The sequence below is a fragment of the Astatotilapia calliptera genome, chromosome 10, assembly GCF_900246225.1.
Source record: "Astatotilapia calliptera chromosome 10, fAstCal1.2, whole genome shotgun sequence".
NCBI classification, from domain to species: domain Eukaryota; kingdom Metazoa; phylum Chordata; class Actinopteri; order Cichliformes; family Cichlidae; genus Astatotilapia; species Astatotilapia calliptera.
The window spans coordinates 7,406,784-7,432,579 of record NC_039311.1 but is presented as its reverse complement, the minus strand read 5'-3'; the positions used below and the strand labels follow the sequence as shown (position 1 = coordinate 7,432,579).

Below are 25,796 nucleotides of genomic sequence, written 5' to 3'. Positions count from 1 at the left end.
CTGCTCAGGCCTGCTCACTGCTCAGAGAGAGCTCTCTAAACAACAGCGGGTGACTTGAAACTGACTCATGACGTCACGTCTCTTTTCACGCAGCTCCTCTATGGCTGACCTTTAGCCTGGCACCGATGCCGAAACCTTGAAAAATGAGTGTCCTTTATTATTTTTCACCCCCCCACACACACGCACACACAACAACCCAGCAGAAACGTTCCTACCTCTTAACATTTACCTGATACTAGAACATTAAAATCAGCTAATTTAGCTGAGTTGGTCTTACTGGTCGTGGTCTGGTCCATGCTGCTCATTGTCACAGTTTACTGGCAGTCTTGATGGAAGTGTGCCACTGTTAATTTAATAACTATCGACCAGTGGACTTTGCTGCTGTGACACTTAAAGTGTCTGCTGTGAAAGGTGTCCTATTGAGCTGTACACTTCTGACACAAAGTGAGCAGGTGTCACAGGGACATGCCTCTATCTCTCACAGTGTTACACAGACAGAGAAGAAGAAAAAAACTAACATAAACTGACAGTTCAGCTACAACAGTGATAGTAACTGAGAAATCTCGAGGAAGTGTTCAGACGGAAATGGAGGTTATGTTAATTTATTTGATATATATGGCAAAGTAAGTATTTCTGGAAAATATAGCTCAGGTCTCAGTGTAAGAAATCTAATCCCTCAAAGTTACAGCACAGGATGTGAGATCTGCCTCTAAAATAAGCCATATCTTCCTCTCAGCCCCAGTTGGAGAACATTCTAGCCTACTTAATAGAGAGAGGCTTCATGTTTTTGGTCAAGGTTCTCATCAGTGCCATCTGTAGGAAGATACATACACAGCACCAACAAGTTATCGCTGACTGCACCTGAAGGCAGAGAGAAGAACTCAAAAACTGGATCATTTCCCCATTTGTTTCTGTTTATTGTCAGGTATAATAACTTGTACAATACAAAGAATGATTTGTAGAATCAAAGGGGCAATGTTATACTTGGAATAAATGGTCAGGCTGCAGAGCATCACAGCTGGGATAAGTGTGGTTACACTGGAAATGCATGTCATGAGACCGGGTGAATGGTAAGGAAGACTTAGGCTGATCCCTGATTGTATCACCTGTTTGTTAACCACCCTCATGGAGGTGCAGACACAGCCTGCTGCCGTGCCTGCCAAGCCATCGCTCATTATCTTTTGTAGCCAGCAACTGGGGAGACCTCTGCTAGAATTGTATGGCCAATTATACAAGGGATTGAAATATGGAGTGACTGGAAATGTACAGTAGAGCAGAGTAATTGATTCTTCAGGCTGCTTCAGGCCGAGTCATCTTCCTCCCTCGGCACAGACAGAGCCACAGCAGCCCCGCGTTACCATGAGTCATTATATCGGCTGGGGACGCGATAATGGCAGTCATGGGAGTAACTGTGGGTGAATGCTCAGTTCAACCGACTCAAAAATCAGAGCTCCTTAAACACATAGCAGTGAATCTGTGCACTGCTTGTTGATCTGATAACAAGAAACCGATTCTGTATCATAACTTGGAGCTTTACAGTACTTTTCTCACATCTGCAGCAAACCCATCTCCAAACCATGATCCAACTGCTTCACAGCAAAATGATAAATATATTAAACAATAAATAACCTAATAAATAAATGAATAAATACAGCGAGTTTCATAAATAGCTGAGATCAACTCACAAATGTGCATGGAGACTTTTTGCAGTACGGTACCATACAGCAGCTCATGTAAATCATTACCTCATTGATCTTTGCAAAGGAGGTTCAAACTCACACACACATACACACACTCACACAGTCTCGCACATGATTAGCATAACAAACGTAATTACTTAAACAGGGAAGAGAGTAAAAGTATGTAACACATACAGCCCCCCCCCCTCCCCGTTTCATTCACCTCTGTTTGCAAAGGTCAGGGGGAAGGGGCAGGGCAGATTCACCCTGCTGGCACATCTCATTTCCATCAGGTCCCCTGATGCATCATGCTGAACATACCTATTCAAACTATATGGAATATACAGTGCATAGTTTACAAAGCCAAACTTAAGAGAGTTTACATCTGTACAGACAAATCTATGCAATACAGTTTTCTCCTAAAAAAACAAAAAAAAAGTTATTTTTATTTCTTTTCCTGATTCATCCTCTGACTTCTCTTTTGTTCTCTTTTTGTTGATCTGTGTGAACCGGAAGTCTTTGGGGCTGATGAGAGAAAAAGTGATTCTTTGAAATGTACAGTAAGCTGTGTGATTTCGATGTGTCTGCCTTCTTTTCGTCTTCTACTCAGCCCCTCTTTTCAGGATATATTTGATATATATCTATATATATATATATATATATATATATATACTTATAACTGTTGTTAACTGTTATTGAATGTATTTTTGGTAGCTGTGTGGAAGATGAGACGGAAAGTGCTAACATACATTTGTTCTTTGGGCTCAGCCAATTCATTTTAGACACGTAAAAAAGAAAAAACCTTTCCTTGAATGTGTGAGAAGACATGAACAGTGACTGCCAATATCATGGTATTGTGCTATATCAAAATACATTTTCCTCTCTTTGATCCAGGCTCTGTGTTAGAGATAGAATGGTCCATGGTGAAGGAGTTTGGATCCCGGTCTGTACAGCTGTGCGGCTTCTGCTGAGGACTTGCTAAGGATACGTAATGAATCTACCGGAGTGCAGCAGGTTTAACAGCACTTCTCCTTCTTTTGTTCCCTTTTTTTTTTCTTTCCTTTTTTCTCCTTTTTTCATTCTCGTTCTGCTGGTTGCCATCAGAACCCCGGGCTGTCATAGCTGCTGCGGCTGTAATAACTGTGGTGGCTGCGGGAGCGGCTCCTGCTGCGACTCCAGCTCCGGCTTTGGCTGCGACTCCAGCTGTGGCTGCGGCTCCAGCTCTGGCTCCGGCTCCTGCTGTGGCTCCTGCTGTGACTTCTGCTGCGGCTGTAGCTGCTGTAGCTGCGGCTGGATCGTGACGGGCTGCTGTCGTAGCTGGAAGATGAAGGACTGGGCCGGTAATATGGGATCGGCCGCTTCCGAGCACTGGAGGAGGAAGAAAAATAAGGGTTTGAACAGTTAGTCCTATGTCCTAGTCCTATTTCCTATGGTTAGAGTGTTAAATCTGATGTTAAAGCATGATTAAGGCAATCAGTGTTAGGTCTCAGAGTGGTGACGTGTAATTAGTACAGGATCTGAAAGAGAGCAGCTATGTGGGTTAAAAAGAAGCTTCTCAGCCACACACACACACACACACACACACACACACACACACACACACACACACACACACACACACACACACACACACACACACACACACACAAACATAGCAGAAAAATGCAAGTGTTTAGTTGAAGTTCAAGCTTAGATTGCCTTGTTAATAGCCACCCTGGAAGTACTTCCTGTAAAGTAATTAGCCGTTAGTTCCTTAAAGAACCTCATCTTCTCAGTGGAGGGCAACACCCAGAAAATAAAAATCAAGAGTCAGTGGTGCAGGGAGAGATAAACGCTATCAAGGTATCCCTGCTGCTATGAGGTGCATTTCACAAGCAGCGCTGTAGATAACTCAACCCCAGCTTTTGTCTTCTACATTGGCTGTGGGAATCAACAGTATGAGCAATAAGGTGTGTGGGGGAAAGAGGGGGGGCTTCCACTCTAATAAACCTTGATAGCGCTTTAATCTTTGCATCCTTTGTGTTACAACATTAGTGCAGAAACACAGCAGGGTGCAGCTCTAGAGTTGGAGTGAGTTTCAGGAAAGAGATGAAGAAGCGGAAAAAGGACAGAGGAGGAAGCCTGGTTTACTCATGGGAGCTCTGATGATTTGCTGCTCAGCCAAACTTCAGAAGTCACGGTATTGGGGTCCTGCTGCACGGCAACTGTTACCGGGGTAACTAGCCGGCAGCAGTCGGGTTCAGCAGCAGCCCGTTGGCCTGGTGTCGGGACCTTTAAGGACTGAAGTGAAAGATAACAAAGTACACACATTTCACCCATGGCTATTTACACTCGAACGAGAAGGTTGCAGAGGTAACACAGGGAGAGGCTGAAACACATTTCATCTGCAGGGGGGATTTTCTTCTTCTTCCGTTTGTCTGAATAATTAACTCCACCTAAAAGCATTTCTATTGGTAACAATGAAACGATCATATGAGAATAAATTATGAAATCTAAGAAGTAAGCAGGAAACAAATATGTGGATGAGTCTAATACATGGTTTTAAAGAGACTCATCAAAATGGAATAGAACAACTGGAACAACTAACTTAACCAATGAAATCTTTTGCTCAGTTCAGTTAATTTTCATTTTACATCCTCATTCTTACATCTTATTTTATATCTCGTATTGAAGCACTTTAGTCACAAATCACTCAATATTAAAAAAAATAAGGGCAATAACTGAAACCATTTATCAATTTAAGTGACTAGCTCAGATCCTCAGATCTCATATTTACATACTTTCTGAGATGTACACTTCTATCCGTGTAATGGTATCCGTGTACCTGGGCTTCAAATAATGTGTACAGCACACAGAGTTAACTTATGGGCGACCGTGGCTCAGGGGGTTGGGAATCGCATCTGTAACTGGAAGGTTGCCGGTTTGATCCCTGGGCTCTCTGTCCTGGTCGTTGTGTCCTTGGGCAAGACACTTTACCCTACTTGCCTACTGGTGTTGGCCAGAGGGGCCGATGACGCGATATGGCAGCCTCGCTTCTGTCAGTCGGCCCCAGGGCAGCTGTGGCTACAACTGTAGCTTAGCTCCACCAGTGTGTGAATGTGAGAGTGAATGAATAGTGGTATTGTAAAGCGCTTTGGGTGCCTTGAAAAGCGCTATATAAATCCAATCCATTATTATTATGTGTAGATGATTTGCACTAAGCAAACACGTGGATTTAAGAGAGAAATTGAATAAAGGACTTTTCTTGGATCATATTTACACTGCTCACAAAAGGAAGACTTGATCATCACAGTATAACAGACAGTCAAACTTCAGCTGTCAACATGTCCAATTAGAAAGTACAAACCATGGTGAATCAATTTCACCTGCTTTGGTGTAAATAAAAGCAGCAATAAGTAGACTGGAAGGGCAACAACAAGGCAATCCCCCCCCCCAAAAAGGGGATAATTTTCCTATACACCAATGCTCTTTCCTTATCCCCCCCGACAGTTTTTTCTATATTTATGCTTTTTGCTACTGTCCTTGTCACTACTGGTAGCATGAGACAGTACCTGCACCTCATTGAGGTAGCATAACTTTTCAACTCCTCCAGGAAGGCATGATCATATGTGCAGCATCTCACAGTACAGTCTCAAGAGTGTGAAGGACATACAGGCCATTACACGAGGAAAGCTGGACAAGCCTGTAGAGCCAGCAGCATGACCAATACAAAATGACCTTCAGTGGTCTATTTATGTGCATGTTTCTGACAAAATTGTCAGAAACAGACTCTATGAGGGCGGCAAGAGGTCCTGATGTCCTTTAGTGGGACCTGTGCTCACTGTACACCATCATGCAGCTCAACTAGACTTCACCTGTAAACAGCAGAACTGGCAGGTCCTCCCACTGCTGCCCTGTTCTCGTCACAGATAAGAGCTGGTTCACACTGAATACATGTGGAAACATGAAACAGTCTGGAGTCTGTGGCAGATGTTATACATTTACAGCATCATCCAGCATGACTGGTGTGGCAGTGGGATGGTGATGGTCTGGGGATGCATATCTTTGGAGGGGTCACACAGACTTCCATGTGTTGACCCTCTACAGCCTGAACCATGAAATACTTGCCAGAAAATTCAAATTCAAGTGTTTATTGAACCTTCTAACAAATAACAAAAAATAAGATTATAATATATCATAATATAATTTATGTTTCAATTTGTGTCATTTTTGCTATATCGTGCAGTTTGTTCACAGTAACACTGTGTGTATCTGATTGTGTGTGTCAGGTTTTTAAGGTAAAAAACTAATGTATCAAATATGATCCACTTGGCGTTACAGGGTTAACCCAGTGCACCCTGACTGCTTTTAGGTACGAGGATCAAATCCTCAGATGGTGTCAGACTTTATGCTGTTCCTGGAACTTGACTTTACACAAGTTCATTGATTCAGGTGTGGGAGACACTATCCATGTCTCAGTGGGACTGTGGGCAGACATTGCCAACTGGTCATTGCAGGTTTTCATTTGTTTTCATGAACTAGACATTAACATTACTAGGCTTGATACATAAAGACTCAAACTGATATTTGGATGTTGGCAAGTCAAACCAAGGTGGAATTTACTATAAAGCAAAACAGGCAATTTCACTTGCATTTCTGCTTTTGTGTACTCACAGTTTTAGTTGTAAGTCTACACAGAGCTGTATGTATCTGGTCCCAGGTACCACCATAAGGCACATTTTTTGCAGTTTCAGTTCAATCTTTCTACTGAAATGACTCAGAAACACCATATGATTTGTAGTTTTTGTTGGTAGCATGTTTGCTTTTAATTCATACAGTATTTCAATTCTCTAGTGCTATAGTTAGGCAATAATAAAAACTTGTTTAGTGAGGGACATTGCAGTAAATGAAAGTACAAAACTATTACACATGGTATGTCATCTCTAAAGGAAATGAAACATGATGGCAGAGTAAAAACCCAAACATAAAGGACAGTGATCACTTTATGTCCCTCATGATGCCCATAGAAAGTCTGAAATAGATGTTTAAAAGCAGGAGGTAACATTTTCTGTCTACCAGAGCTCCACCCTTATAATGACTGCATCCATTTATGCCTGTGGTTTTTCATTTTTATTCCACATAAAGGATTTAATGGCTCTTAATGGGTTTCTTAAAAATTACCAGTCGTGAGTTGAAACAGAAGCAAAATCCCTTCTCTTTATTTCTTTTGCCTGCCTTTGTTGTAATTTGAAGCTATGAAAGAATGACTTTTACCCCAGCATGAGTACCGTCCTGCCAAATCATGGGACATGCTTTAAGTGTAACGCATTAAAGTGTCTCATATTTAAGAGCCACTCAGGCCTGTGAGAAAGAACAAGATACATGGCTGTGTTATTCTGGGGCTCGGTCCTTGCAGGGAAGAGCAGAAACACACACACACACAATGTGGAGGAGAAGTGTGTTTAATCATGTGGTGTTACCTGGTGATCCTGCGAGCCTCCATGAAGCTGGGTGAATCTCTTCTTCTTTTGCGGATAGGTGAGTAGCTGCGTGAACGGCGGCGAGCTCGGCTGTCGGTGTCAGAGCGGTTGGCACTCTCCCTGTCCCTGTGTGACACACAAATCAGTCACACCATCGACCAATGGGAGCATATTATAAATCTACTATACATCAGACAGCGGCTCACCTGGAGGCGTTTTGCCTATTGTGCGGGGACTTGGCCTTGCTGGGTCCTCTGTCTTTGGAAGCAGAAGGCGAGGATGAACGCCCGCTGCTCCAGGAGCTGCTGCGCTGTCGGAGGTTTGCCTTGCTCCCGACTTTGTTGGCTGACGTGTGCCCTGGAGACGCTGATGTGCTCCGGTGGCGTGCCTGACCCCGACTGGATTGGTGGTGTCTCTTGGAAGAGTGGCCACCTTTGCCCCTGGGGGAATGGGAAGTATAATCCAGCAGATGTCAAACAGTTCTCTCTCATTTGCAAAGCCAAAGCGGTGAGGTCCAGCAGTGATAAGAGCCTGAAAGTGCACAACTGCAATGGAAGGCTTACTTTCTGTGGTGACGAGAGCTCCTCCCTCTGTAAGTATGGTTGTGCTGGGAGTGGGTCGAATCACTGCTGTGAGCAGGGGAGTGGGAGCTCTTATTCTGACCTCTCTGGCCTCCTCTCTTCCCTGACGCCTTGCTCAGAGAGCTCCCTATAGCTGTGCCATCGACACTCCCAGTATCTTCTGCAACACACATCTTTCCCATCTGGTTCCTGATAGGGGCGCTGTGGATCTTGTGCTCTCTCAGCAGAGATGACTGGACGCTTGCAGAGCTGGCAGTCAGCATGTGGAACTTCTGTAGAGAAATGATGACCAACAAAAGGGAAAAAAAAGAAAAGAAAAAGGAAAAAAAAAGGATAAAAATAGCATCAGAGAGTTTTCAAGTTGGTAATTGAGAGCTATGGTGTACTTGCCAAAAGAAGGTAAACATCTAAAAGAAAAAGATCTAGGTTTTCTCCATATGGCTTATAGATAGTCCTCTATGGTGCAGCGCATGCAATACTTGGCATGCAAAACCATAATGAGTTGAAGAAATAATAATCGCAAAAACAAACAAAAATCTAGGAAAAGGGGGAAGAGAGGGTAGAAAAAAGAAACAAAACAAAACTGTGAACCAAATAATTTTAAGAGCAGAGGCAGAAATTAGAGAGATACAGATTTTGTAGAGTAGAAACAGAGGACTTCTTCAGTTTTTTCAGTAATGGTTAAAAAAAGAAACGAAACAGAAAGAGAAGACAACTTGACGGAACATCACAGAAATGGAAGGAACAAAATAAAGATCACAATTATTGTATCAATCGAATCAGAAAACAAATCTTCTGCTACTCAATTTTCTCTTTCTGGATTTTTTTTCCTGAAGACAATTGCTGAGATGTGAACAGCGACCCATTTTCTTTGTTTTTTTTAATGGTTACTCCCTTTAACTCCCTTCTGGTTAACATCCACTTACCAATAAAGTGGTATTCCCTCCTTTAGTAGGTAAGGTATGAAGAAAAGGGAAAAGTGGGGCAACATAAGTGCATCATTAGATTCACAAAATGCAAGAGAAAAAGACACAAAACCCTTCCCTGCCAGTGACTCATGAGACAATGCATGGAAATCAATAGAAAAGAACTGAAAAGCAAAGAGGAAAACCACAATGTGCAGGGAGTCCCTCACACAGAGAGTTAAATCCTCTGGGTCCAGTCACCTTCCTAAACATCACAGAGCAATGGGTCGGTGAGAGTTAAAGATACTTCCTTTACCTTTTTGCTCTTAGTGTGCTTTATATAATGAGACAGCCTGACATGTTTGCTAGTTAACTATCTCAGTGTTCGTGCTTGTGGACTCTTTAATGTCTTTCATACAGGACACTTACAGTTCTCACACTAGCAGAATTTTGCTATTACATGGAGTTCCAGGGAGTTGTTGCTACATTAGAGAGTGCTGTATTAATAGGCTTAAAAAACTAGACATTTTACCCAAATCAGTGATTTTTTTAGAGTCAGGAATGACCTTGAAGCTAACAAAAATTGGCAAAGCTTTAAAGGGTATAAAGCAGACAATATCATACACTTTTGTAAATCCCACAAAAAGACCAAAACAATTTTTGGTTGGGTTTTTCTGCTCATAGTTGCTTTGCATCTGCAAGCCACTTTGGGAATCAGAACAATGACATGCTGCCAAAAATAAATGAGTGTATAAGGAAATAACACCTGACTTTAGTGGTCCGGAATAAACTGCACTTAATTTATTTTAGCAGGGCAGCCAGTTCAATTGCTTCACTGGGCAATCTCTTATTTCATTGGCACCAAATGTGTGTTAACGCACGGTTAAAAATAGTTCCCATGTCATGCAACATTTACTCTGGAAATTATAATGGCCAGAAAGAATATTAGGAGAGCACTGTCCCCTACGCAGAGCCACTAGCATGGCAATAGCAGCTTCATTTACCACTTTGCTCGAGACAGAAAAATGTAAACTCTGAATTAGATATTTCCAGTTCCCAGATTCTCTGGCACACTATCAACCACCACCAACTAGTTTCAGTGTATTGTCATTAGCTAGATTGTCATGGAATTTGGTTGATAACTTGATGACAGCGATAAAGCCTAAATAAATTAAAATGCAATCCAATACTTCAGTGTACAACATTCCCGTCAGCCTCAGCTGTACTTTGTGTTAAATCAGCAAACTAAGAGCTAAGTACTAAACATCAGCATCATTACTGTGAACATGTCTTCACTTCACTTTTGTGTCTAGCTTCAATGGCTTCTCTTCCCTTAACCTGGTTCTGTCAGGGGTCTCTTACTGTTAAAAGGGAGTTTTTCTTCCCTACAGTTACCAAGTGCTGCCCACAGGCATCTGATTGTTGGGGATTTCTTTTACCTTACAACATAAAGGACCTTAAGACAATTCTAACTGTTAACTAGCACCATATAAATTAAACTGATTTTTGTTGTAAAGTCTTACCAAATGAAACTGTTTGTAGAAATTGAACTATTGGGCCCCATTCATAAATTATTGCACCTTCGGTAAGAATGTATAACAGACTGGGTACAGGAATTGTATTGACAGACAGCCTGTGTTGTTTGCTTTGGTCTTTTCAGGGGATTTCATGATAAAATAAAAACTAGAGTGCTGTCATCCTTAAACAGTATGTAGAGAGAACCTCTATTTTAAACATAGGACAAAAAAAAAAATAGAATTAGCATTACAGTGGGAGTTTAGGGACTAAAATTTGTGATGCACAGTAATGCACTGCTCACTGTAAGCAGGCCAGAAGGTTAATCTCCAAAAGGCGCTTTGTCTGAAAGCAAATACAGCTGGGTCTTCCGCATGCATTATCCTGTTCTGTCTGAGCTGCTATCTGAAGATACAACAAAAGCACCGTTCTCCACTAGAGAGGAGACAACTAAGCGTAATAATAGGAAAACACAACCACTTGTGCTTAAGACAGTTATTGGAAACAGTCGAGGAAATCAATATGGTGAAAATCAAAAGACGAATGTACTAATTCACCGACAAACAGAGAGATGCTGGACAAACAGGAATGCATTCTACCAGAACAGAGAGAAAAGAAAAATAAATGGACAGAAATGGACCTGGAAGATAAAGCTGGATACTGGACTTCAGGATGAAATTAAGCAGGAAAGAGAAAAACCAGAGCGCTACGTAATCCAATCTTTTAAGAGTCAAATCATAATTGATGAAGTCAAATTAATTTGGTTAAAGACCATTGGTAAACAACAGAAAGAGAGAGAGAGAAAGAGAGAGATTGAGAGAGAAACATTGACGTCACTCAGGCTAGGGTGCTTGTCACATTCTCATCTGCATAAAGATCACGTGCGTAGGCAAAGCATTACCTACCTTCCATTTCAATCAGTGACACGTATGCAATATCAACAAAAAACAGGAAAGAAAGAAAAAAAGGAAAAAAAGAGGAGAAAGGAATGTTCTCCGCAGCGAAAATGGGAAAAAGACAATGACCTCTTTTAGTATCAGCGCTACATATTTAGTCCAGAGACTGAGAATAAATTAAACCAAACAAAAAAAAGAAAAGAAAGAAAAATAGAGGGGGGAAAGTAAAAATCAAAATCAGATGGAATTCAAAATCAAATTCAAATTCAAAACAAAGGATGAATCTATAAACTACATGATTTGCTCTGTCTTTTTCGCTTGTACAAATGCAGCCATATTTGTATCAAAACAGGGGAGGGAGGACAGAGAGGGACAGAGTTAATGTTAGTGGACATCCATGTAGAGTAGAATTGCTAAATGGAGACAGAGGAGGAGGAGAAGCAGGAGGAGGAATAGGAAGGGGGGTCATGCAGAGCTGGCGGGAAGAAAAATGGCAGGACAACGAGAGTGAGATGTGAGTCACAGAGGACACAGATGATCGGGTAGGAAAGAGGAGGAGGGGTTTAAAAAGAGTGCTGGAGGGGAGCAGTCAATGCTAAGATTGACAAACTAAAGAGTCAGCACATCTGAAAGGGACCCCAGTCACATTTTGGCCTGGGTCTTCTCCAGCAGCAGCAGCAACAGTAGGAACAGCACTGGTCTACTCTGTACTTTATTTTTGGACGTCAGCCCAGCTTTCTTCCAGGCATTCCTTTGTGTTTATCACCATAAACACAGGTACAACAAGAGGGCGCCTTAAGGAGCTTTTCTGAGCTTCTGTTTAAACTGTTAGTGTGTACAGAGAGCTTTCAATCAAAATGGCTTGAGTCCCTTTAAAAAAAATCATGTTAATTAAGGTGTAAGTTGTCCGAACTATTTTCAAAAGTCCATGTAATCGTGTTTAAAGATATCCATTAATAATGCGCAGGAAGAAATTAGCCCTTTTGGGATCGTTTCATCCACTGTGGAGGAGGCAGAAATGGATGCTTCCCATAGAAAAGCCTAGGGATGCTGCAGGATGGATCAGTTAGTAGAAGCCTTACCTCTGGAAAAAAAACAGTATAGTTAGATAAATTATAAATAGTTTGTCTTTATTGTCATTTGTTGTTGTTTGATTAAATCTGATGAGCCTAGCTCAGATTGGCTCATTACCCCCCCCCCCCCCCCCCCCCCCCCCCCCTCGTGGCATGATAGAATTAAAGAAAGTCGCCTTTGTTGCTTTCTTTTTTCTTTATCTCCAACTTCTGCAGATTAGACTGCAAGCTGTATTAGTGTATTGCTCTCTTTTGGCATTTTGTATTTAGATTTTGTCATTTTTGAGATATGATGCTATAAACGGACCTTGAGGAGACCCACACATTGCACAGTTTTAGGGAACACATTGTGTTAATCCAATTTATCCAAACAAAATGGTGAGATCCTCACAAGTGGTTTTCAAAGGGCAGTTAGGTAAAAATCTGTTTTGCAGTTAAACTTGTAATAAATAATTATTCTATTAGCAAATAAATAAATACAGATAAACTGCTTATTTGTATTGTGTCTTCTTCCTGTTGTAGCTGGTTGCAGCAGATGGCCCGCCCCTCCCTGTGTCTGGTTCTGATGAAGGTTTCTTCCTGTTAAAACAGAGTTTTTCCTTCCCATAGTCGCCAAGTGCTTGCTCATAGTCGGTCATGCTCTGTATTATTGTAGGATCTTTACCTTACAATATAAAACACCTTGAGGTGACCGTTTCTGTGATTTGGTACTATATAAATAAAATATCTGGAATTGAGCTAAAATTAAATAGAGTTGATTTGAATTTCCATTCCCACAAACAGTTAGGAAATGCTCATCTTGAAGAACATTTAAATCAAAAAATAGCCACTGTTGTAGTGGGTGTTTTTCTCCAGTGGCAACAAGGAGCAGTAAAGAGCAAATAAAAGTAAAATTTACCTTGAATTAGAATGATTTTCAAACTGCATGCTGTGTTTTTCCAGAGAGAAGGCTTTGGACAGATGGACTGACTGGTTAGTTTGGCCCAACAGCAGCTTAACAGCACACAGCTGTTACTCTGAGCGTTCCTCTGGGACATCTGAGGGACTCCCTCCCACACAGTGAATAAGACTGCTTCAAACAGAGCTACAGGATGGCTACAGGAATACAAACTGAGATGATAGATAGTAAAACCAGAGCTGCTATGCAGAACATTTGCTTAGTCACACAATTGCTGCAGTAAAATCAGACTTCAGTTAGATCCAGGATCTGTCACTCATAACCATCCTCCCGTGCAATGTTCCACTTTGATAATTTTTAAATATTTGAGCTTTTGGTGGAGATTAAAAAGAGTGGTAGTTTATGTGCCACAGAGATGCTGCTTTAGAAAATGTGAGCCAATTACATGCTCTTCTTATACTATTTCCCAACAGAATGGCTCAAATGTACATGACCAAACAGAGTTTGCTTGGCATTGTCCAGATTAAGTATAAACAAAAAAGGCAGGAACAGAAGAGATACTGCCTCTTAGGGGCCTCATGCACATCGACATGGTGAAGTAAAGCAACAGAGAGGAGCATCTCCTTAACCCCTGGTGGTTTGCCAGGAGCTGTTAGACGCCTGGAGGAGAAGAGGATCTATCACTGAGCAGAGCATGTGCTTGAGAAGAAAGACAATTGTATTGACAAAAAGAAACTGTAACACATACCCAGTTAACCTACTTGGTCCAGTTCCAAAGCATTTGAGTGCTTTTTATATAAACGAGACAGAAAGATTTGGGCATTTATTCATTTATTCACCACTTAAATTGATAAGGAAAACAAAGTAATGAATGAAATAAGCAGAGAGAGAAAGAGAGAAAGAGATCAGATGAGACCCCGTAGAGAGACATGCAAGCTGAAGTAGGAAATAGAAGGTGTCAGTTCTCAGGAGTGAGTGTTTGCAGCCTATTTAAACTCATATTTATCAGTGCTTGCTGATTTCACAGGTGATCCCCTTTGTCTAAGTGGTGTGTTTTATTTAATTTGAGTGTAATCACTCATCAAACCACAGCTCTAATGACCCATTTACAGTATGGAGGAGCAGGGATGCTTCCATAATAGCAGTAAGCAATTTAAAGCTCATCAAAGGGTTTGTCTTTGTCTTCAGGTAATCAGGGGCTCATAAACATGGTAATGTTCGAAAATACCAAAACAAACAACGAGCAGCTTCAGCCTGAACAGACAGGGAGGACTACATTTATGATTTATACCATGCTATCCTCTGTCAGTCTACTGTGAGCTTGCAGTGGAGTTTTTCATTTGAACAACAGAGTAATTAATCCATCATTCCTTAAAGGACCTGTCGAGTGACATGTTTTTATGCAAATCCGATTTCAAAAATACTGAGTAGCTGTCTAAATGTTTTGATAAAAACAGAATGCAATGATTTTCAAATCTCATAAACCCATATTTTATTAACAGCAGAAAACACAGAAGCTATATCAAATGTTTAAACTAAGACATTTGACTCATTAGCCTCTTCTGAATTTGATGGCAGCAACACATATCAAATGTTCACCAGGCTGCAAAAACACAGCATCTATAAATTGTAAAAGAATTTCAGAATAAGGCCCATCAACATATTCCATTTAGGGGATCTCATCATCTACAGTACATAGTACCACCAAAAGAATCAGAGAATCGGAAGAAATGTCTGTGCACAGTGGAAAAGGCCAAAAATCAATACCGAATGCCTATGATCTTTGAACCCTAAGGCAGCACTGTACTAAAACAGGTATGATTCTATCCTTGTAATCACCTCATGGGTTCAGGAACATTTCCTGAACTCGCTTTCTGTGAACACAGGGTGAAGCTCCAATGAAGAAAAAAAACATTCTTCTTTTTTGGAAAACATGGGCATTGCATCTGGGCTAAAGAGAAGAAGGAGCATCCAACTTGTTGTTAGCTCTTGCTTAGAAGTCTGCATCTCTGATGGTATGGGGGGTGCATTAGTGCCTATGGAAGTGAGCTTGCACATTGTGAAAAGCACAATCAGTTTTATAATTTACATACAGGGTTTAGAGAACTCACATATCAAAGTGATGCTAAACCACATGGTGTATCTAATTTATTACAACAGTATGCCTTTATAGTAGAAGAGTTGGGGTGATGAACTGGCCTTCCTGTAGTCCAGACCTTTCACTAACTGAACACACAAGGCACATAATGAAAATAACGGTAAGAAAAAGAAGACCCAGAACTGTTGAGCAGCTGTAATCCTATAACAGACAAGAATGGGACAACATTGCTCTCCCAAAAGTCCAGCAGCTGGTCTCCTCAAGCATGGCCCTGTTCCCAGTTTTTTGAGATACGTTGCTGTCATCAAATTCAAAGTAACTTTTTTTAATGTTCTCAGTTTATACATTTGGTACATTTTTTGTTATCTATTGTGAATAAAACATGTATTTATGACATTTGCAAATAATCATCCTCTGTTATTTACATTTACACAGAATCTTAAGTTTTTTGGAACTGGGGTTATAACTCTTAATGCAGTGCAAGATTTAGACATGTATGAAAGATTTAAAGAACCTTGAGCCAAAACAAAAATGCGGTGTCATATTTACATGAAACACATGCGTTAAAAATACCGTTATTTATCGCTTGTGTTTGACTGTTATTAGCATCCACAATCAAAAATGTAAATATAAAGTCAAATGTAGCATCCCTGCAGCTGGCGAGCCTAAAGAAAAAACATGACACTGTGGCAAATTGGCTAGTTGATTTCTTTTCATTTCTGGCATATGTGATGTCTCCCAGTCTAAATAAAGGAAAGCCTCCCTCACACTGTTCATGAAAATGTAGTGCTGCCATCCACATGTAAATAAAAAGCAGTTATCGACAGCTTTTTAAAATTCAAAAGATATTGACGTGACATACATTTTCTACTCCTGTATTCCTGTGTTTAGTTGTTTATTTAAATCATGCAAAAGGGTGTCAACTTTGAAAGTGTTACTAATCACTCGTCTGTTTATTACCTCATCATTGAATCCTGTGCTTTAATACAGTCACTGTATCAAAGAAAGATGTAAAAGTCAATTTTAAATATTATCAAAATTGTCTTTAACTGTTTAGATCACCAGTCAGATCTGATTAATTAAAAAAAAATGCAATAGTCACCCCAAAATAAGTAATAATAAAATCATAAATACCCAAAGCTTTTAAATCAAAAGTCTTTGAGTGCTCATTTTTGAGAGCAAACTTTCTGATTTGTAATTACTTGGGCACTGATTTTTAATTACGTTAAAGATATCCTCACTTTAGCTTCACTGACTTTTATGTCTAAAAAAATGTTTCATCAATAAGTCATAAGGTAATTTTTCTTACCTTTTTAATTATGACACAGCAAATCCATGTTTGCATTTCTCTTTATTTCTTCTTCCTTCTTTCCTTTTTTTTTTAAATCTTCCATATGTGCCAGGATACTCAGCTACCACTTAAAAGTTTGCTATAACTCATTCTGGCCTGCTTGGATTCAGACTTTCCAGTAAGTATTTGGATTATTTTGTTTGAGGAGAATTTGCAGATTGCTATCACTTTATAGCACTGTCAGAAATCAGATTGCGCCTCTTTCAATGCTGATTAATTAAGTCTTTATCTGGCGTAAAACTTATCACACCTGAGTTGATATTTCTTCGCAGGTTTGGGCCTTGTGACGGAGAGAAAATCACACAACTCCACAACATATTGTTTTTTGCTCCTTTGTTTGGAGACTTTGTGCACCAATGTGGCTCGGATCCCCATCCGAGGTGTGGTACGCTAATGCTGTGTGACTTAGAGAGTATATACTTGAACGGAAACACTTAAACTTTTCTTCTCTTTGCTCCCTCTCTGTATTACTGGCAAATAACAAGAAAAAAAGCAAAAAACAAACAAACAAAAGAAAAGAAAATAATTTTTTAAAAAAGAAACACAAGATGACAGGAGTCAAAGAGAGCCAGAAACAAAGCAGCAGGAGCGGCAAGTTTTGCGAAAAGGTTTGTCTTTGACATGTTGAAAATAATACCATTAATAATAATAATTATAATAATAATAACTGAGCTATGACCAAGGAAAAACTAATAAAAGAACACAAACCTCTCAGTGTCTTAGATGAGAATTCATGTGAACCAACACAAGAGAGCAAGTTAAAACTCATTTGCAGGGGGCTGCGGCAAATACCACCGGAGGGAGGCCGGGTGGGAGGGGGTGGTGTGTGTGTGCGGAAACAAAATAGAGGAGATTACATACATCGTTCCCTTTCTCGCCATCGGTGTGGTTGAGTCTGCCGGCCTTGCCGTTGCGGCTTCGCTGGGTGTGGTCCCCGTTGTGCCAAGTGGTGGGACTCTCGGGGGCCGGGGACTGCGGGGTGTCAGACATCTTTTGACCGTCTGTCTTGTGTTTGGAGTTTAATCTGGAACAGCAGGGCACACCACTTTACTCTAACTTGGGTGCAATCCGGTAGAAACAAGCTAGTACATTCTATTTCTCTGATTATTCTTGTTTATCTCATTTGCTGCTTCACGAATATTGAATTTTGTTTGCTATTACAATTCACTTTGCATTTTGCTTATTTTTACACACAAAAAGAGGCTTCGCACAAATAACGTTTATATAGAACTCTGCATAATGTTTCCCTACAGTTTAGCTTAGACAGGTAGAGAGTAAAACCTTTTTTCTGACTTGCTGATCTGTTAATGCACATTATGAGTCATGTGATCCCTCAAGAGTGACTCTTAATTTTTCAAGAGCAATTATAAGTAATGCAAAAGGCTGAACTATAATACATAACTACAGAATAAAAAGATAAATGCCCCATGAACTGAATAAACAATGAATGCTTTGTCATCTAACCGAACATGAGGGCAGAGTGAGATATCACAACCGTTTAGCAGGGTGAGTTTAAGAAATGCAGGCAAGCCCCATTTGTATCCCAATCTATCGCCCTGGGGGTAAAGAGTAAATGATGGGAAGACTTACTGTCACCAGAGCAACTGCTTGACAGTCAGGAGAGGTATTTCAGTGGGACTATACTGTCTGTGTGCGTGTGTACAATGGGGGAGGGTTACCTGGTGGGTGATCTGGAGGCACTCCTGATGGAAGACAAGGAGGGACTTCGAGAGCTGCAGCAGCTGCCTTGACGCTGTGAACTCCTGCTGGGTGTTTCATCAGGGGACCTGACAGAGGACAGCCAATGGACAAACATACCACGCACACACATGTACACACATCCATAAAGCCACGTGTATGCATGCATACATCATGGGGACACACAGGCCACAGCGAGCTCAGTAGTCAATCTCATGATATGTAAAACAGGCAATGCACTGCAAAATACTTTCAATATATATATTCTAATAGAGGGTGCAGGATATATATATATTAGGGGTGCAACGATATTCGTATCGATATTGAACCGTTCGATACAGTGCTTTCGGTTCGGTACGTATATGTATCGAACAATACAATTTTTTTCAATTTTTTTTTTTTTCAATTTTTTTTCAATTTTTTTTTTTTTGTGTCCCGTTTGGATCTATAGCCATCAGAATTGTTGTCTTGAGGCCAAGAAAGATGCCAAGAGGATTTATTTTAAGTGGATCATCATATTGGTCCATTTGATTGACCTTTATTATAATTATGAATTTATTTTATTTTCAGTTGCAAACGGGACAGACATGACTGTGGGATAGGACAGGGGGAAAGAATGAAAGAAAGAGGGGGAGAGAAAGAAAGAAAACCAAAGGGGAGAAAAAAAAAGAACAATACAAAATTTGTAATTTATTTTATCAACTTTCCTTCTGACGATGCTGTCTGTGTTGAGTGCTCAGTGAATCTGCATTTGACTACTCCGCCTAGGCTCGAGAGTGCAGCCTAGGCGGAGTAGTCGAACGCAGATTCACTGAGCACTCAACACAGACAGGATGGTCAGAAGGAAGAGCGCAGGGCAAGCTAGCGAGACAGAAGTGGACCTCCCCACCCTCATTCAGATCTGGCGTTTGGAATTATTTTGGTTTTCATGAGACGTATGACCCTGAAGGTAAGCGAGTCATGGACTAAAGTAAAACAGTATGTTGGATGTGCCATGCAATGCTCAATTACATGGGTGGGAGCTAGTGTGTTAGCGCAGTTAGCTCGTTAACGTGTTGGCCGTCTAGCCCCTCTGTATAGGGTAGCTCGTTAACGGAGATTTGCCGTGTTGTGGCGTTAAGGTTATTTCAACGAGATTAACCTGAAAGCACTAGTGGGAACACAACGAATATGACTGCACATTTACACCGACATCATCCTAGTGCAAAGACAAAAACAAGCATGCATGCTACAAACTTTAGCAGAGTCATTTAGACAGCTGTTAGCACAGGATTCTCCTTATGGAGACCTGATATGTTTAATATGCTGCTGAGAATATAGCCCAGAAGAAACGGATAGTATAGGTTTTATTTTGGAAAGAGACATTTCTCTGTAATAAACTCTCTTTTCCAAAGATGAGTGATTCCTCAATCAGATACAGGGCTCGCAATATCGCTAGCCCGACGTCCCGGGGCTATCTCTCCCCTGCCTGTCGGGCTATTGTAGGAAGGAAAAATATATGTCAATGCTTTTGCATTCTTTCAGAAATGTAGCTGGGTAATTATGTCATTGGGTGAGCCACTGTCAATATGTGACATATTGAAATCGTGTTTGAATTTGCGCTTGTTTTTTTGCTTTCACTTTGCAATCGCGCGAACTGTGTATAGAGAGCGACAGCACTGATCTGTGAGTGATGATAATTTGTGCACCAATTCCTCTGACATCGTCTTATTAATTGTTAGCTTACTATGCAAACATGACAAGTGAAATCTCCCGCAGCAAGCTTAAACATGTGAGAGGTTGATCGTGCAGAGAATCGCTGAGCTTATGTGAGTGCGGCAGGATATATATTTCACTACGATGACCTGGATGATTGAGAACCTTCACAGACAGATATATATTTTAGTTCTGCTGAGCCAAATAAGACAGGTCAGGGTGAAGAAGTGACAGCCAAAGAAAAGCTTACCACAAAACGGAGAAGTTATGACAAATGAGACTATAAGGCAAAAAGAAAGTGCAGCTTTATGGTTTCATGGACAAAAGAATTTCTGTGGCTGCAATATGACGAGCTAAAAAACAACACGCACAAGGGTTAGGGTTAAATTTAAAAACTGTACTTTTGTGTTAAAATATATATTTATAATTTTAATAAATGACAAATTAAAAAGGCATGAACATTTTTTTTTGTATCGAAAAAATATCGAACCGTGACACCAAAGTATCGAACCGAACCGAACCGTGAATTTTGTGTATCGTTGCACCCCTAATATATATATATATATATATATATATATATATATATATATATATATATATATATATATATATATATATATATGTGTGTGTGTGTGTGTGTGTGTGTGTGGCAAGAGAGAGAGAGCAGGGTACAGCCCAGAAATTGTGCTGAACTCACACGCTTTGCTTAGAAGATGCTCTCAATTCTTTTACACTTGTTCACATTCTGTGTGAGTCTAAGCCTGAGATAATGGCTGTAAAGTGCCAATATAAATTCATGAGTAGGCTCAATGGGACTTCTACCTATTGTTGAGGAGTTAAGACTGTTGTTCACTGTTTGTTTTAATGTGAACTGAGGAAATGTGCATTAAGTGTTACTGGTAATGAATGAAACTTGGCTACTCTCTTATAAGACATGCAGACTATCTGCTCTACATTTACATGGATTAAAGAATTGTTATGGGAGATTTTAACAGAGTGAATCTCAAACGGACATTTCACAATCTTCACCAGCACATCAACTGCCCCACCCGGGGCACGAGGACATTAGACCACTGCTACACCCCGTTCAAGAACTGTTACAAGGCTCAGCCCCTGCCGGCATTTGGAAAATCGGACCATTCCGCCATCTTCCTCATGCCTGCTTACAAACAAAGGCTAAAGCAGAAAGCACCAATCAGGAGGGAGGTCGCTCGCTGGACGGACCAATCGGTGGCCGCGCTGCAGGACGCACTGGATGACGCAGACTGGGACATGTTTCGGCGCAGCTCTGATGACATCAACATGTTTACGGAAGCGTTTGTCGGATTTATCGGGAAACTAGCGGACGACACAGCAGAAAGAACTATCATCCGAACGTTTCCCAACCAGAAGCCGTGGGTGGATAAAAACATCCGCGACGCTCTGAGATCACGCACTGCTGCCTACAATGAAGGGCTTGTCTCCGGTAATATGGACCTATACAAGGTTGCGTCCTACAACGTGCGCAGCGCGGTCCGAAAGGCAAAGCGGAGCTACGGGGAAAAACTAGAGTCACAGCTACGACAGTGCGACTCTAGGAGCCTGTGGAAAGGACTGCGGACTATAACGGACTATAAACGACCAGCTTCTTCAATGATGAATGCAGATGCTTCACTGGCTGATGAGCTGAACACGTTTTATGCTCGCTTCGACGCCGCAGCAATTAAAACAACAAACGGCTGCGCGCGCTCGGAGTGCACCAGTGAAGAAAATGCATTCGTCATCACAGAGCATGCCGTGAGGAACACCTTCAGGAGGGTGAACACCAGGAAGGCAGCAGGACCAGATGCAATCCCTGGCCGGGTCCTTAGAGCCTGCGCTGATCAACTAGCACCCACGTGTTCACGGAGATCTTCAACCTCTCCCTGGCCCAAGCTGTGGTTCCCACGTGCTTCAAACAGTCCATTATTGTCCCTGTTCCAAAGAAACAACAGCCCGCTTCCCACAATGACTACCGTCCAGTAGCACTGACTTCAATTGTGATGAAGTGTTTTGAAAGACTGATGAGAGATCACATCACTTCTTCACTTCCTGCCACCATCGACTCACTTCAGTTTGCTTACCGGACTAATCGTTCCACAGACGATGCCATATCTCACCTGCTCCACACATCCCTGAGTCACCTGGACACTGGCAGAGGGAATTATGTTAGGATGCTGTTCGTGGACTACAGTTCAGCATTCAACACAATAATTCCCTATAAGCTTTTCACTAGAGCTGGGCGATATATCGAGTTTTTAAAACATATCGATATATTTTTATACGAGATATAAGATGTGACAATATCCTTTATATCGATATAGTCTATGTTACGTTATAATTATAGTTGTGGAGCCGCAAGTTTGCCTCTCTTTCGTCCACTTTTGTCTCTACGCAACGTTACTCCGCCTCGCCTTCACTGAAGACAACTCCCCCTCCTCCCCCATCGCTTCACGTGCAGGCAGCGACAAGACGGACACGGCAAATCTCCGTTAACGAGTTACTGCGCATCGCCCCATGCGTGGGGCTGGACGGCGTCAACGTGCTAACGAGCTAAACATGCTAACGAGCTAACCGCGCTAACGAGCTAACAGCGCTAACCCTAAAATCCTTTCATTCTCTCAAAAGTTGATAGCGCGCCTTATGTATGAATTCTGGTTGTGCTTGATGGCCGCGAACCGATTTTATGTGTTACACGGCGCTCAGCAATCTGTCAAAAATGTTTGAGTACGACTTTGGTAAGCTACGGAGCTGCACCGCTTGATAGATTGTCGGCGCATTACGGCTACCGAAGAGCTTCGCGGAGTGATATGTACTGTGCATCAACGTAATATTACCGTATTGTGTGTGTATAAGGACCATAAATGGCACCTGTAAGAGACGTGGTTATGAAGCGGATTTCAAACTCCAGGCTATCAGTCACACAGTAAAACTTGGGAACAGAGCAGCTGTGAAATCTGTCTGTCTTTGTTATTACGCTCAGCGTCTTTTAGTTTACATTTTGACTGCACAATTGTGAGCTCTTTGTTTAGCACAAAAACAACCTTGTTTTCTTTTATTTATGGAGCATTATTATTTAATGAATGCTCATAATTTAATTTTGAGTAATTTTTCATGTACATCTGTGCTGTATGTTAATAAAAGTGCCTGTGTGACATCTGGGACACAGCTTTGACTAAGAACTCTCTTTTTGTTCTTACTTTATGGCTTAAAAAAAAAAACGAGATATATATCTTATATCGCCATCCAGCTAAAAAATATCGAGATATGAATTTTGGGTCATATCGCCCAGCCCTACTTTTCACCAAGTTGACAGATCTAGGACTCAGCTCATCACTGTGTCAGTGGATCCTCAACTTCCTCACAGACAGACCCCAATCAGTGAGGGTGGGAAAACAAGTCTCCCCCTCCATCTCACTCAGCACTGGAGTGCCTCAGGGCTGTGTTTTAAGCCCCCTGCTGTACTCACTGTACACTTATGACTGTGTAGCCACATCCGACACCACCTCCATTGTCAAGTTTGCTGACGACACTGCTGTTGTGGGCCTGATCTCCGACAACATCGAGACGGCCTACCTGGAGGAGATTAAGAACCTGGAGACCTGGTGCCAGGAGAATAACCTCCTCCTAAACATCAGCAAGACTAAGGAGCTGATCGTGGACTTCACTACAAAGCAGGCGAGGAATTACAAACCCCTCATCATCAGTGGCACGCCAGTGGAGAGAGTGGACAGTTTCCGATACCTGGGTGTCCACATCACTCAGGACCTGTCATGGTCCTGTCACATCAACACCCTGGTTAAGAAAGCCCGTCAGCGTCTCTTCTTCCTCAGAAGACTTAGAGACTTCCATCTGCCACTGAAGGTGCTCAAGAACTTCTACTCCTGCACCATCGAGAGCGTCCTGACGGCAAACATCTGCACCTGGTTTGGGAACAGCACCAAGCAGGACAGACGAGATCTGCAAAGGGTGGTGCGCTCGGCAGAACGCATCATTCAATCAGAGCTCCCTGACCTGCTGTCCATCTACACCAAGCGGTGCAAGTCCAAAGCTAGGAAGATTATGATGGACCTCTCCCATCCCAACAATGGACTCTTCTCACTGTTGAGGTCTGGGAAGCGCTTCCGCTCCCTTAAGGCCAAAACAGAGAGAATGAGGAGGAGCTTCTTCCCCCAGGCTATTCGGGGCCTGAACCAGGTGTAGGACTGGACTCTCCCAAACACGTCACTATAAGACTGGACTCTCACACACGTTGTTGTGATATTTTGATACCATGGTAGCATTTACAGGATATTGTTTTATAGTGATATTATACAGGAAAACTGTTACTCAATAAGGCCCATTTACTAGTTGTCTTTCTCTGTGACCCAAGAATTAATGTGTAAGAATCACAGGATGGTACCTCAAGGTCGAAAATACCACAGAGATCACTTCCTTATTCCCATCCTCCCTTCTTTATCTCCTAGAAAAGAGCTTGTTAAAGGCCAGGTAGTTTGTTTCAGAATTCACTAATGAAAGAACTCTGTATTCTATGTCTACGAGTGTATTTTGCTGGGATAATCATAAATTGTAGCTGAACTGATAAACTATACAAAGGATACTTCTTTGCTCAGAGGGCAGGAAGACGCTTCCTTATTTGGTCTGTACCGGTTTGAACTGAGAATCTGCTGACACACGAACCTTTTTCCTCTATATAAACTGTTGTCTGATGAATAAACCTTTGAGTTGATTTTGGGAAAGCAACCTGAAGCAGTCTGTGTTTCCTTGTTCTCCCAAGCTACTCCCGGCGCTGTAACTAACCTGCTGAACGGCATACCTGAGTGTTACTTTGAATAATTTTGAATCTTATAGGGTAAAGACAAAACTCTGCTTATAGGTGCCCACGCCTCGGAGGAAACCCGATCCACGGAGAAACCCGGGACGGAGATTTCTTTCACACGTCACCACACATTTCCTATAATCCTATAATTCCTATAATTTATAATCCTTATCTTTATAATCTCTTCTACTATTTGCACATTCTTTACTGTAAATTCCTAAGTTAATTTGTAAATTTTTGTAGTAAACTGTAAATTGTAAATATTGTAAAACTTTTCTTCTGTCATTTAATGGTCGGGCATTGTACAGCTACAAGCATTTCACCCCCATGTCATACTGTGTATGGTTGTGTGTGTGTGACAAATAAAATTTGAATTTGAAATTTGAAATTTGAATTTGAATTTACAGGCAGCGATTCTCTCACCTCTTTTTCTGTTTGTTCTTGTCTTTATGTTTGTTCTTTGGGCTTCCCGACCTGAAAAAAACCCCCCAACAACAATGAATCTGCATTCACAGAGAGTAGAGAATTCCACGCATCACTTGCCTAAATGGACTATTCTACTGTCATTTGAAAAAGTAGTCAATTGTGTAAAAGACACAAACTGAACGCAAGCACACAGGTTACATACAGGGAGTGCAGAATTATTAGGCAAGTTGTATTTTTGAGGAATAATTTTATTATTGAACAACAACCATGTTCTCAATGAACCCAAAAAACTCATTAATATCAAAGCTGAATGTTTTTGGAAGTAGTTTTTAGTTTGTTTTTAGTTTTAGCTATTTTAGGGGGATATCTGTGTGTGCAGGTGACTATTACTGTGCATAATTATTAGGCAACTTAACAAAAAACAAATATATACCCATTTCAATTATTTATTTTTACCAGTGAAACCAATATAACATCTCCACATTCACAAATATACATGTCTGACATTCAAAAACAAAACAAAAACAAATCAGCGACCAATATAGCCACCTTTCTTTGCAAGGACACTCAAAAGCCTGCCATCCATGGATTCTGTCAGTGTTTTGATCTGTTCACCATCAACATTGCGTGCAGCAGCAACCACAGCCTCCCAGACACTGTTCAGAGAGGTGTACTGTTTTCTCTC

At 41.3% G+C, this 25,796-nt stretch overlaps 1 protein-coding gene across 4 annotated transcripts in view; it reads right to left on the bottom strand.

Annotated features, from left to right (window-relative positions):
• Positions 1-893: 893 nt before the first annotated feature.
• The window catches only part of srrm3 (serine/arginine repetitive matrix 3), a 138,681-nt gene continuing 113,778 nt past the window's right edge, over positions 894-25,796 (bottom strand). For 3 of the 4 annotated variants that reach the window (XM_026180992.1, XM_026180993.1, XM_026180994.1), the window contains 7 exons: positions 25,109-25,159; positions 18,135-18,242; positions 17,317-17,479; positions 7,702-7,991; positions 7,345-7,578; positions 7,139-7,264; positions 894-3,047 (listed from right to left, as the gene is read on the bottom strand). In XM_026180992.1, the coding sequence (XP_026036777.1) occupies positions 2,780-3,047; positions 7,139-7,264; positions 7,345-7,578; positions 7,702-7,991; positions 17,317-17,479; positions 18,135-18,242; positions 25,109-25,159 (1,240 nt within the window). In that variant the 3' untranslated portion in view covers positions 894-2,779. The remainder of the gene's footprint in view (positions 3,048-7,138; positions 7,265-7,344; positions 7,579-7,701; positions 7,992-17,316; positions 17,480-18,134; positions 18,243-25,108; positions 25,160-25,796) is intronic. The other variant, XM_026180995.1, reaches the window with a different exon arrangement.